The sequence below is a fragment of the Vitis riparia genome, chromosome 11 (assembly GCF_004353265.1).
Source record: "Vitis riparia cultivar Riparia Gloire de Montpellier isolate 1030 chromosome 11, EGFV_Vit.rip_1.0, whole genome shotgun sequence".
Lineage (NCBI taxonomy): Eukaryota > Viridiplantae > Streptophyta > Magnoliopsida > Vitales > Vitaceae > Vitis > Vitis riparia.
In genome coordinates, this window is record NC_048441.1 from 3,623,313 (window position 1) to 3,637,381 (window position 14,069).

At 31.3% G+C, this 14,069-nt stretch overlaps 2 protein-coding genes across 2 annotated transcripts; one reads left to right on the forward strand and one right to left on the reverse strand.

Annotated features, from left to right (window-relative positions):
• The first annotated feature begins 1,915 nt into the window (after nt 1–1,915).
• On the forward strand, nt 1,916–7,183 carry LOC117925627 ((S)-2-hydroxy-acid oxidase GLO1-like). Its single transcript, XM_034844692.1, has 12 exons — nt 1,916–2,151; nt 3,071–3,244; nt 3,427–3,551; nt 4,559–4,605; nt 4,804–4,881; nt 5,031–5,155; nt 5,341–5,407; nt 5,501–5,563; nt 5,649–5,718; nt 5,833–5,933; nt 6,378–6,482; nt 6,712–7,183. Exons 2-12 carry the CDS (start codon nt 3,099–3,101, stop codon nt 6,901–6,903), a joined length of 1,119 nt encoding a protein of 372 aa, XP_034700583.1. The 5' UTR covers nt 1,916–2,151; nt 3,071–3,098; the 3' UTR covers nt 6,904–7,183.
• Nucleotides 7,184–12,252: 5,069 nt separating this feature from the next.
• Nucleotides 12,253–13,330, reverse strand: LOC117925540 (protein TIFY 5A-like). Its single transcript, XM_034844566.1, has 3 exons — nt 13,172–13,330; nt 12,898–13,006; nt 12,253–12,612 (listed from the first exon to the last, which is right to left on the reverse strand). Exons 1-3 carry the CDS (start codon nt 13,237–13,239, stop codon nt 12,418–12,420), a joined length of 372 nt encoding a protein of 123 aa, XP_034700457.1. The 5' UTR covers nt 13,240–13,330; the 3' UTR covers nt 12,253–12,417.
• Nucleotides 13,331–14,069: the final 739 nt, after the last annotated feature.

Consider the following 14,069-nt stretch of genomic DNA (forward strand, 5'->3'; position numbering starts at 1 on the left):
TATTTTATATTAATTAATAAATTTTGAATGCTTTAAAAATTCTTTGGAAGATCTCAATCCTACACTCAATCGTGCAGATGTTGTTAGCTTTGAACTCAAAAGGACCCTCATAGCTTTAAAATACGTTTATAGGGTTAAGAGGAGCTCATACTTATATTAGCCTCAGTAACTTTCTTTCCTATCTTATGTGGGATATCACAAACACTTCTCATGTAGCCATAATGTTCTTGTTGTGTCTCATAGGATTATGGGGTCAAACAGACAAACTGCTCTTATGGGGTTAAACAAACCCTTGCACTAGGGTCAAAAATTGACTATGATACCATTTGTAATGACTTACACTTAACCATGTAGATATTGTTTGTTATACCATTTGTAATGATTTACTCCGAACTATATAGATATTATCTGTTTTAGACCTAAATGAGTTTTCACGACTTTAAAATACATCTATAAGGTTAAGAGAAACTTATATTTATATAATATAAAAAACTTTCTTCTATCCAATGTGAGATATTATAATTATCCCCTATTTAGATGCAACATTTTCGTTGTGTATCATGAGATTATAGGATCAAATTGACAAACACCCTTTGTGGGGCTAAACAAATCCCTACATTGAGATCAATGATTGATTTTGATACCATTTGTAACAACCCGTTCTTAATTATGTATATATTATCCATTCTTAACCCAAATGAACCTTTACAATTTTAAAACGTTTTTAATAAGATTAAAAAGAATTTATACTTATATAATATTAAAAATTTTCTCAAAACTTTTTTCGATTTTCTCTTTTTATTTGATGTGAGATATCACATATGGATATAGGTAATAAACAACCAAAAAAAAACATGCCCTACAAAGTACAAGTCTTAACGAATAAAATATGGATATTTTTAGAAATATGGGATTATGGGCGTTTTAAATTGGGGAAGGATTCGAGGGCGGCGAAGGGAAGAGTCACGGGGCAGGAGCCAAGTAGAGAAATTGTAGTTCACATGGGGCATCCAATCACTGACCACCCAAATATATAAAATAATTTCCTACTACTAACTGGCGTCTATCTTCATCTGATTTTGTGAGGCTGCCCTCTCTCTATCAGCAAGCCCACCAATGGCTAGAGGCCAGAGAAGAAGATGGGTCCCGCCCCTTGTATTAGAATTTCAATTTACAACATCTATCCATAGGTATCAAGGAAGAGATTAAGACGAATCAGTATGTTGATTTAATACTAATATAAGTTGATACTTACAAAAAAACCCATACAACATTTTAAATTCTTTTGGAGAAAGTTTATAAAGTGGGAGGATATACTTTCTATTCATTTTTTTTAATAAAAAAAACTCTTGTACTTCAAAAATTTTTAAAATTTATATTTTTAAACTATTTTTAAAAATCATTACTATTTTAACATAAATTTTTAAGAGTTTTTGTGTTTTGTATATAATTTATTATTATTATTATTATTATTATTATTATTTTGTTTTCAAAAACAGAAAATAGAAAATATATCTAAAATGATAATTAATTAATAATATAAATAAAATGTAAATTTTACTAATTTGAATTAATTAAAATGGGGATGAGTTTTTTTTCCTAAAATCTCTCTTTCCAAATATCCCATATTTTCTCAAATTCTCAAAGTGATTAAAGATCTTAAGAAAAAAAAAGATTTATGGTGTTGTCCGTGGACAAATAGAAGATAAGTTTATCTGCTTCCAAGAAAAATGGTTGCCACAAATTCCTGGAAAATTGTGGAAGAATGAGCAGCCGACGTCATCATTGGGAATATGATGGGCTATGAGCCCACGCACAACAGACCCCTGATGACAATGCAATGTACTGGAGGCTCTCTCCTACACATGAAGGACGTCAGTGGATGAGAAAATTAGAGAACGACTCTACAATTTTCATGAGGGGATGCGGTTCCATATGAAATGCCCACCTTGAAAAACTAATCCACACAACTTCCCATCTCCCTCATTTGTTCCCTATCCTTTTTGTCCTCATTCACCCCTTTTTTTAATTGCTGCGTTTGTTTGTTTTCGTGTATTGTACTTGAATAATTAAGAGTTTTCAGCCTACCTCCACCACTATCTTCAGCTCATCCTCTTTCATGCAATCTCCTTCTCTGTAGAGGAGGCCAAGGTCTGTTCTGGTTCTTACTCTTGTTCAATCTCAGATTGTTATTGTTCTTGGTCATTACTGTTTGATGTCTGCTTTTGTATTGTTCATCTGGGTTTGATCAAATTCATGTGTCTGGGTTCTTCATTCCATGTACAGAAATGGGTTTGAATGAAAAATTTGATTTTTGTCTGTGTCTGTGTTATTGGGTTTCAGTTGGGTTTGATTGAAGACTGTTTACTTGTGTTAATTCCCAAGTAGGTTTTAATCAGGACTTGGGAGTGAGTTTATTCTAGTTTACGGTCTTTTGGGTTTTAGCTTGGTTTGGTTGCATGAATCCAGAATTTAATCTAAATATATTCTGTTTAGAAACCCAAAAACAATTATGATTTCTAAGACCACGAGCTTTTTAGCAAATCATCATCTCGTAGACTCAGTAGTGTTCGTAAAGTGGGTAGTATTTGAATCTAATGTAAGGATTTGTGGATGTTGAATATAAAGTGAGCCTCACATCCTCCGGAATTAGAAGAAGGAAAAACAGGGGAATCCTGTTCATGGTTGCTGGAATGATGAATCTTGCATAGGAAATGAAATGAAAATATTTACTGTGAAAATATTTTTCCCTAGAGACTATCATTGAAGTGGTGATTTTAGGAGTGCAGTCACGGGCACTTTGGACCCTGTATTTTTGGTTTAGTAAATAGTTGGTGGGATGAAATCTGCAGTATTTGTCTCAGAGTGTGCTTTTTTGGCTGCTTGTATGTTTGTTAGGATCGAAGTGGAGTTTGTTTCTACTTTTTCTTCTGGTGGAGTTCCCTTCTTTATTTTCTTCTAGATTTTGCATACTTTGAACTGATGTTGTACCTTAGCTTTTCTGCTTTGTGTATTTTGTTTGTAATGCCCGGATCTAAATGTAATTCAGTAATTCTAAATCTTCTTACAGAATTGTTTGGGAACCGAAGAACTAAATAATGGCAGACACAGAGATAACCAATGTTACCGAGTATGAGGCCATTGCTAAGGCAAAATTGCCTAAGATGGTTTTTGACTACTATGCATCTGGTGCTGAGGATCAATGGACTCTTAGAGAAAACCGAAATGCTTTCTCAAGGATTCTGTAAGTTCTTCACTTGCTATTTGCAATTTCCCCAAAAGTTGTTCTTTTGGTTTGATTCTCCTTATGGAATCATCTCTATGCTCTCCATTTTTTGCAGCAGGTTATTTTCTGTGATGTCACCATCACTATTTCAGGCTTAGTGCTTCTGTTCTCTAAAATCCGTCTTTTGATTGAATACATAGGTTTCGACCTCGAATTCTCATTGATGTAAGCAAGATTGACATGACCACAACTGTCTTGGGCTTCAAGATTTCAATGCCCATCATGATTGCTCCTACAGCCTTTCAGAAAATGGCTCACCCTGAAGGTATAGGCTCCTTTTCTTAGAGCTTGTCCTCTCTTTCAATGAACTGATGCATATGTTATATTTGGAGTTGGTACTTACATGCTATAGATGCATACACGTCTACAAATGTACAAGCATTGTTATGCATATATGTGTACATAATCAAACAAACACACACCTGCACACATGTGCACGCTCATTCACTTGTATAAATGCACACACACACACACACACATACACACACGTGTATTTGTGTATGTGTGTATGTGTGTATGTATGTATGTATGCTTGTGATTGAACCAAAATATTCGTATATTCAAACATACATGTGTACGCATATAAATACATGTAATTATGCATGATGATTGTTGGGTGAGCAGGGAGGGTGAGGTGGTTGTGATGTTGTGCAGAAATGAATTTAAGGAAGAAAGGTAATGGCCATTGGGACAAATAGAATTTAGTGTGCAGTTTGATTGAATGTTCTAAAATCACTTTAGTATGAAAATTAGCTTGGAAGTCACTGTTGCCGTCACAAGTGGAAAAAGTAGGTACTGCCCGCTTTTATTGAGATGTATAAAAGGTCATTGCAGAATTGATGGAAAAATATGGTTGCTGGAATATACATTTCCAAGACATCTTTTCATCTTCATTATTCTTCTTAAAGAGTTCTCAGAATTGATGGCTCCTATTCCCTGCAATTACCTTTTTCTTTTTGCAACTCTTCGAGTTACCAACCATAAGAGTTATTTTGGAAAAGATTACCCTTGTACCTCCTAGGAACCACTGACCACTTGGAAGGAGTGTAGTATCCATGGTCTATAATTGCAAAAATTTCAATAGGAGAAAAAGAAAAAAATGGTTACAGGTGATGTTTGCCTCAAATAGGTAAGTAGGATGATTTCAAGGAGCTCAATTATCACATACAAAGGTTAATGGATAGTTCATTTAGTCTTTCATTTTTGATATCAGTTCAACTCTATGAAACATGAAGAAATGCACTTGAACCCACAAATTTAATTCTTATGCAGGTGAGTATGCAACTGCAAGAGCAGCATCAGCAGCTGGGACAATCATGGTTAGATATCTAACCATTTTACTTTGCCTTTTTCTTTTAATTGATTTTAATTTTTATATTATTGTACGGTTGAATGTGTAGAATTAGCATTCATGTGCAAACCAATATGGTGATTTTCTGGCATAGTTTTCAGCTCTTGTAAGCATTAACAATATTCTGTCTCTGCCTTGTTTAATTGTGTGCAATGCTTTGTTTCAGACCTTGTCCTCATGGGCTACTTCCAGTGTTGAAGAGGTGGCTTCAACCGGCCCCGGCATTCGATTTTTCCAGCTCTATGTAAGTTTGAATTGTTGACTAAGTCCCAAGTTCCACATCATTCAAGGGTTTGAATTATCTCCTTAATCCCGAATTTTGTTACTATTGCTTAGGTGTATTTGTCATTTCAGAAATATCTCTGATCAGTGGTTCCTTTACCTATCATTCAGGTTTACAAAGACAGGCATGTGGTTGCACAACTTGTGAGGAGGGCTGAGAGGGCTGGCTTCAAGGCAATTGCCCTTACTGTGGATACTCCAAGACTTGGCCGCAGGGAAGCTGATATCAAGAACAGGTGAATAACTAAAATAATTATTTGGAATCAGGGAATCATACAATAATTTGAAATATTTGATTATAAGGCCTCTTGATACCCAATTTATTTATCAAATCAATCTTAGCTTGAGGTAATATGCACATCTAATTAGGGGCAGTTAGTTTGCTCTCCATAAGAAGTTTTACTAATGAGTTATCCTACAGATTTACTTTGCCACCATTTTTGACATTGAAGAACTTTGAGGGATTAGATCTTGGCAAGATGGATAAGGTTAGCAAGGAATAAACATTATTAGTTTTAGACCAATTGTGTCCACTTATGTTATTGTTATTTCATGATATGTTTGTGGTGCTGATATTGCAGGCCGATGACTCTGGACTAGCTTCATATGTTGCTGGCCAAATTGACCGGTCTCTTAGCTGGAAGGTAGAGATTGCTTTTTCTATCTTAAGATTTCTTGAACTATGCACAGAAGTAAGATTTTGAAAACTCAACTTGGATATTTGGACAGGATGTCAAGTGGCTTCAGACAATTACTAAATTGCCGATTCTGGTGAAGGGTGTTCTCACTGCTGAGGATGGTAAGCAAAACAGCACTGCAGAACCCATCAGAGAGACCTATTATGTTCTAATTTTGTTTTATCAGCAGTTAAATGATCTAAGCATGTAACCCAGTTTTTGTGCTAACTTTGCAGCAAGGATAGCAGTAAATGTTGGAGCAGCAGGAATCATTGTCTCCAATCATGGAGCTCGCCAACTTGATTATGTCCCTGCAACCATTATGGCTCTAGAAGAGGTATGTTTACTTGCTGCATGCATAATTATGGTGGATTTCTAATCACAGGCACCATCATAATAAAATTCTCTCTATGTTTCAAAAAATTCTTGACATGATTATTTTCTTCATATAAAACCAAAGTAGACCAAATCTCTTGTGTTTAATTCTGTTATTCACATGTTTGTAATTTTATCAGACATGGATTTCTTTCCCATATTCATTCTCATTCCTGTTTCATCCATATCATTTCCTTATTCCTTGTGAGATTTTTCAATTACTACCGGCTTCATGCTCTGATGATATTTGCTCAATGAATTCCTTTAGTCTTGATCATTCTCCAAGTGGACTGTGATTGCTTCATTTTTAACTTGCCTCTATCCTGGAAGTTTCTATTAAATATGCATTTGTCTGAAAATGTATCTCATGCTATTCTAACAATGGTTCCATTGTGGTAACCAACAGGTTGTCAAAGCCACCCAAGGGCGTATTCCTGTTTTTCTTGATGGTGGGGTGCGGCGTGGGACAGATGTCTTCAAGGCTTTGGCTCTTGGAGCCTCTGGCATATTTGTAAGTAAATCATAAATGGCTCATCCATGATAGTAAATATAAGAAAGAATTGACTTCTAGTGGCCTCTCAGATGATTTCTAGTGCTCCAATCTCATATTTTCTTCTGTTTCTCTTTTCCAAAATGGAAGACTCTGAAAAAATCTGAAACATATGTCAAAAATTCAAAGTAAAATAAAATTATTGTCAGAAAATCTTCACTAGTCCGATCCCATCTTGTCTTAATTTCAGATTGGAAGGCCAGTGGTGTACTCATTGGCTGCTGATGGTGAGGCTGGTGTCAGAAAAGCACTTCAAATGCTTCGTGATGAGTTTGAGCTAACCATGGCATTAAGTGGTTGCCGCTCCCTTAAAGAGATTACCCGCAACCACATCATGACTGACTGGGACACTCCTCACATTCTGCCTAAGCCAAGGTTATAAGATGGTAATGCTCCTTGTTGGGAACTGATCGTGATGAAAGGTTAGGTGTCAAGAGCCTTTGCCATTAGAATAACTTCATCCCAGATTCATTGGATGGAAAAGTATTTAGAAGAATTTAAGCTTTTGTAATGACAATGAATGGTACTTCTATAAATGGCTATTTCTGCTTTTTCTGTGTATACTGTATAGCTCCTCCAAGCCAGGATGGTTTGCTGAATATTATCTGGGCATGCTTTGAAGTTGTAGAAATTGCATTGTGGCAGTGGCACACATTAAACCAGTTTCCCTGCTCTGCTAATGCTCTGTTTGGTTGTTGGCAATCTTCCTTTTATTTGTTTTTTGTTTTCTCCCTTCCAAAACCCTAGTCTTCATACAATTTTGATCTTCCTGAAGACCTCAACCTTATCTTCAAATTGTACAAAATCCCTTCCTGTTCACAATTTTATTCCTTGAAAAGATTGTATTTTAATAATTTGAATTCAAGTTTTTTGTTTTGTCTTCAAATGCATTGTTTCCATGTAGGAACAAAAATGTTGTCTTCCTTTTTATGAAATGAGATAGCCAACCCAAATCAACCCAGGGACCAAGCTGGGGAAGATAAGGGCCCAAAAAGAAATTCCAACCAAGCTTATCCTCTTCTTTCAGCCTCGTGTCACTACCCATCATTTCATGCCACAATGACAAAGCAATTTATACAAATTCTCAATACATTTTGTGCCAACCCTTTTCTTATATAGAGGCTTGCCATTATTCAAGCTTAAGGTCTTATTATCATCTTTTTGGTTTTAAGACATTTTTAACTTTCATCTAGAATTCTAAAATTAATAATCACTTTTGTATTAATTTTAATTCAAATTTCAAACAAATTTGGTTATTTTGTTTATTTATTTTGGATTTTAGTATTGGTGAAGCCACTTGTGAAAATAGAGTCACCATTGAATTAGAAAAATACATCAAATTTGTTTCATAAAAATTAATATTTATTAGTTAATTTATTGATTTAAAACTCATTATTTCATTAAAATTGTTTGATAAAATAATTTATTTTTTTATAATTATCAAATTGACATATTTACTCTTATTAATTATAATTTATAATTAATATTTACATTCATTATTTTAATGAATGAATTTGTTTGTTAAAAGTATTATATATATATATATATATATATATTAAATAATTACATAATATTTATAATAAAAGATGAGGGAAGAGTCATGAGTTTAAAAGAGATGTAGGTAATAAGTAAAAAAGATTTAGGATTTAAAATAAATTAATTATTTTGAGGATGTTTAGTAAAATTTAATACTTTTTATTTAATACTTATTATTTAATGATTTAAGTTGACTTTAAATTGAATTATACTTAAATTATTGATTTAAAATTTATTATTTAATTTTTGTTTTATGTATTAAGGTTGTTTGATAAACTTAATTTAAAATTTGTTTGAAATCATCAAATTAACATATTTATCTTTATAAATTATAATTAAGGTAAAAAAAGGTCAAGTAACAATGAAGGTCATGGAGTAGTAAAAGAGATCATGGAGGTAACTACGACAAACAAAGATAAAAAGATAAAATACAGATGTGGACTTAAGAACAAATTAATTATTTTTACTTATTACTTAAAGTTGTTTTTTTACTTTAAACTATATTATTAAGTTATTTTATTAAACATACTTAATTTATTTAATAACTTAAATTAAGTTATTAAATCACTTTAAGTTATTAAACTGGTTCACTAAACACCCATTTAATATTAAAATATTTGATAAAACTTAATATTTATCACTTAAAATTAACTTATTTTTAAATTATTGTATATTTAACTTATTAATTTTAATTAATATTTAATTTCATTAATCTTAATCAATAAATTTATTGGTTAAACATCTCCATATTAAAATTATTATAAATTATGAAATTAATTTGAGTAATTAAATAATAAGTATTTAGCTTTATTAGACATCATTATAATTCAGAATAAGCCAATTATTTTAATTTAATAGTAAGTCTTTGGATTATGTTATTTGAATAAAACAAATCTATGTGCCCCACGTTTTTTTTTTTTAATTTTTTTATCTTAAAACAAAAGGTAAACGTGGTGCGTTTGATAAGTTGAAATTGTGGGAAATTATTATGACTAAGAAAAGGTTGCACTTCTTCTTTCAGTCCATATCACACAATGAAATAAATGCATTTTGTTACCTTCATCACATTCTTTTAGACATTATTCTATACGAAAATATTGGCTCCAACGTTGACAACAAGTCATGGATTTATGCAAAATAACGAAATTTTTCACGAAATAATAATATTATTTTTTTAAAAAAATTCCCAAAAAATTATTAAGGCCCGCTATATATCACATCAGTATCAATTAAAATACAGATCCAACCACAATATATTATATGTGTAGTTTAATTTCATTATTTTGTATTAACTTATGTTCTATTATTTTGTATTTTGATATTATTTTTTATATTTTAAATTCGTTGTTTTATACTTCGGTTCTATTTGTTTTGTATTATTATTTAATGATTTAGGGCATGTTTAACAATTGTTTTAAAAAACAATTCTTAAAATAGTTTTTGAGAACGATTTTTGAAATTTTTTTATTTTTATTTTTATAAAACAAAAGTCTGTTTGAAAACTTAAAATGTTTTTAATTTATTTTTAATATTTTTAAACATATTTTAAAAGTAATTTTTATATTTAATGTTTTATTCTCCGTATAATTGACTCTAAAAAAAATAAGCAAAAACAAGTAAACAACTAAAAAATGTTATCTACAAACACCATATTTTTTGTTTAAAAAAAACAATAAAAAAAACAAGGTTTTAGTTATTAAATATATTTTCTGAATTTTTTGTTTTGGATAACAACAAACTGTTGTAAAAAATGATTTCCAAACAAACTCTTAGATTTCATTGCATAGTTTTAGCAATCTAGATTACAAGTTTGATAAGCACGGAACCGATATCCACCCTAATTTTTTTAAAATTATTACAAGTCATGGCTACTTTCCCGAGCATGTTGCCCTGAATTTGCTATGCAATTGCCTTACGTTTTCTGCGGCCCAAATATTTTTTATAATAATTATTTTTTATAAGGTCTGCAGTGTGGTTCAGTGAATCACCACATTATGGCTCAAAATCATTGACTTTTATGCCTAGAAAAACACCACCTTCGGCGCTGAGAAACTTCGAACAATATCACCCACGGAACGGACATTAGAGATGGTGGAATTAGAAGAGGAGCAAAGGAATTGCCTAGAAGGTTAGAACTATGTACAAATTTCCTAGGAAAGATCTTGGAAGATGCCAAAAATGGGACACTTGTGACTTTTTGGGCCTTGTCTTTAGTTACTCGAACAAGATCAGTTGGCCCCCACCGCCGGAGATGATGTTTTTCCCTTTAATTTCCTCTACTGGTTCAATGTTTCTGTTGTAAAAGTGTCGTAAAAATCTCTGCTCATAACATAAACGTGGAACGGTGGGAGAGACTGTTTGGATGAGGCCCCGCTCCTTTTGATGCAACAACTCACCTAAATATGTTCAGAAAATTCTAAGTCATCGGTGCCTACCGAACAAACTTTGAATCTGATTATTGATAGAAGCCTAAAAAGCCCAAAAATTAAAATGATGTTTATATTCATACTGAAGTAAGGAGGAAGGCAACTTTGCAAAGAAATGTATTGGAAGTGATTTACCCTGTGTTTGTTCTTAAAAAAGAATGAGGAAAAATGTTCGAATGATAGAAAATTAGGCAAAAAAAATTTTAAAATTTTTTTTCTTTTCTATATAAAGATTAAATTACTTGAAATTGTATCATTTTTTAAATTAATTTCTTTATATTTGATTTTTTTCTTTCGAATTTTACATAGTAAAGCAAACATGATAAAATAATTTTTTGTAATATTTATTATCTTTTACTTAATTGTTTTCTTAAAACCTTAAAATTTATATTGTTTCAAAGGGTATTTTTTCAAATTTAATTATTGTTATTTAATTATTTAAATTAATTTTAAGTTAAATTATCTTTGAAATATATTTGACTTTTACTTTATGTATTAAACTTATTTAGTCAATTAATTTAGAGTGCGTTTGTAGTGATTTTAAAGAACGTTTATAACATTTTTAACACTTGAATAATGAAAATTTTTAAGTATTAAAAATATTAAAAACGCTTCTTAAAATCGTTACCAAACGAGCTTTTAATTTTTTTTTTTTCTAAATTATCAAATTAACTATTCATCCCCATTAGTTTTAATTAATTTTTATTTTTATTAATTTTGAGTAATAATATTTTTTTTTTTGTGAAACATTCATATTAAGGCCATGTTTGGTTGCTTGAATATATCATAAAATAGATTAAAAGATGAGATAATATATCTTATCGCATGTTTGAATGACAATATAATACAAAATCTCATTATTTATATCATATTTCATTTTTAATTAAATATAAAATAAGATAAATAGTGAGGTATATTATTTTTTTTCTTTTTTATATTCTCTATATATGAAAAATAACAATCGATCCTCAATAAAATATATAATATACATATCTTATGAATAATACATTTAGGTTTGTTATCAAACTTTTTCCATTTTTAAAATTTTTTTGTGCTACTTATTTTGTAAAATAAATAATTTTGATTAAAAAAAAGTTAAATTTATGGTTCTTTAAAACATAATGTAAAATAGTACTAAATATGCATTATTTAATATAATATTTAATATGCAAATTATTTTTCTATATTTAGAAATAGAATATACTATTTTATTTATAAAATTTAAATAATCATGAATATTATTAATAAAGTAATAACAAGTTTTATTTCTTGTTAAATTATAAATTATTAAACAATTTTCAAATAATAATAACCTGTGATAGATTTCATTTTCTTTTTAATTTTTTTCAATAAATTTTATTTTAAATAAATATTGAACACTGAAATACAGTATGTTTTTCATTTTATTTTTCTGTTCTTTTTATAAGCCAAATATAAGAATGACATGATGTTTAAAAATATTAGAAGCAGTATAAAATATTTACAATAAAAAATAAGTGATAGAGTGAAGTTGTGAATATAAATAGAAGACATACAAGACTTGAATAAATAAGACAAAAAAAAAAAAAAAACAATAAAATTAAGATATTGGTTATTTTGATTTAACATGACTTAAAATTATTTTTAAATTTAAATTATGCTATTAAATTATTTATTAATAATATTAATCCCTTTAACCACTTAAATTAAATTAAAAAATCATATTAAGTGATGAAATTGATTTTGCAAACATCCTCTTAATAACAAGCACAATTAAGGTAGGTGAAATGTAAAGACTAAGGAATCAAAGGGTATTTTTAATTAAGAAGGTACAAATTTTCCCATTGGAAACCCTGGTTCATAATTTACATGTGCTTTGAATGGGAGGAAATTGTACAAGATGAGTCGTCTCTCCACTGAATCAAAGTCGTTGGATAGTAATATCTGAGAAGAGACTAATGACCGTATGGGGAGGTGGCTTCAATCCTATTTTTTCGCTTCTGGAGGAAGCTTCGCAGCGATCTCTTCATTGAAAGGCCAGTAGGGCTGTACAGCTGGGATTGCAGAGATGGCGAGACCATGGTCACGTCTGAGGCAGTTGGGGTTTTCGTCTCCACTTCTCTACTTGCAGTCAGTATTATGGCTCTAGCCTGCAATATACTAACAAACTTATCATAATTAATAGAAAGAAGCTTCTGTCCTAATTAATAAGTCATATATGACAAAGAGTACTTTTGCCCATACGACAAATGGCATAGCATTGAAATTGAATTCCCTAATGATATACTGAGTCGAACTCGGGAGTTACTTCATACATATATCCAAATGGTACAACAGCCCACAAGAAGACTTGATCTGCAGGGTTCATGAATAGCCCCTGGAAGACAAGACCCAGACCCAGACCCAGACCCAGACCCAGACCCGTATGTGCATACCTGAAGCTCTGTAACTTCACATACGCAAACCCTCCCGTCATAGAAAATGGTCAGCTGCTGCTGTTGCTGCTGCTGCTGCTCTTGTGGGCTTCCTCTTCCCATCTCCATCCTTCAGTTCCCAACACAAAAACCAAACAAATCAGGACAAAAGAAGTGCATATATACAAACTATCAACCCTTGTGTCCGAGGCAGTGAAGTACTGTCTCCGGGGCTCTATGTGCATATATGAATAGGTAAAAGATAAAGAAACCCAGAAAGAAGAGACTATATTACATCATTTTGTGACGGTAAGCAGTGGAGGGAAGAAGGCTTAGTTCCAAATTGCAGTTCCTGCTCTTCATCTTTGATCCTTGAAGGGCTGAAACCTTGTGTTAATTGCTTGAATATTTGGAGTGCAGGAAGAGAAATGAATGGGGATGAAGGAAGGGTAAAGACGGGATGCTTCTATATATATGCCACATGTGAATGAAATATCAAATATCATATGGTAGGAAGAGCCACACCGCACCGCACCGCACCTCACCAGCGGTACCGTTTTTAATGACTTGAACGCGAAATCCACACAAAACAAACCTAAAGACAAAAGGTATTGGCATTAAATTATCGGCATGTGAAACACGATATTCACCACACCACACCCCACCACCTTTTTTGCTGCATATTTTTTGTCACTATCGAGTATCATGCATTCATACCCCTCCTTCCTTGTCCACACGTATTTCCCATTTTGTTTTATTTTTCTCTGAAAAACCTCTTTTCTCCTTCCATTTGCATCAAAATATTTATTTTAACCCTTAAATAAATTCAATGCATCAATCATAGGAACATGACTCTAATTCTAGTCCCACACTTGGGAAGTGTCACATCTAATCCAATCTAAATTAAATAATACTATTTTTCCCTCCCTTTAATTTACTGCATTATTTTACCATTTGCTTTATCGAATGTTAAAAAAAAAGTTTTACCATATATTAAATGTAAAAATTTCCTATTATTTATCATTTAAATATATGGTAAAGGTGATTATAAATATATATTCAACAAGTAATATTATTAGCCCAATGATTCCTCCATTTAATGTTTTGATGATAACAAAAAGAAATGTATCTTTGAAGACTCAATATGTTTAGAAACAAATGTAAGATGAATTTCATGGGTGCATTGAGGATAA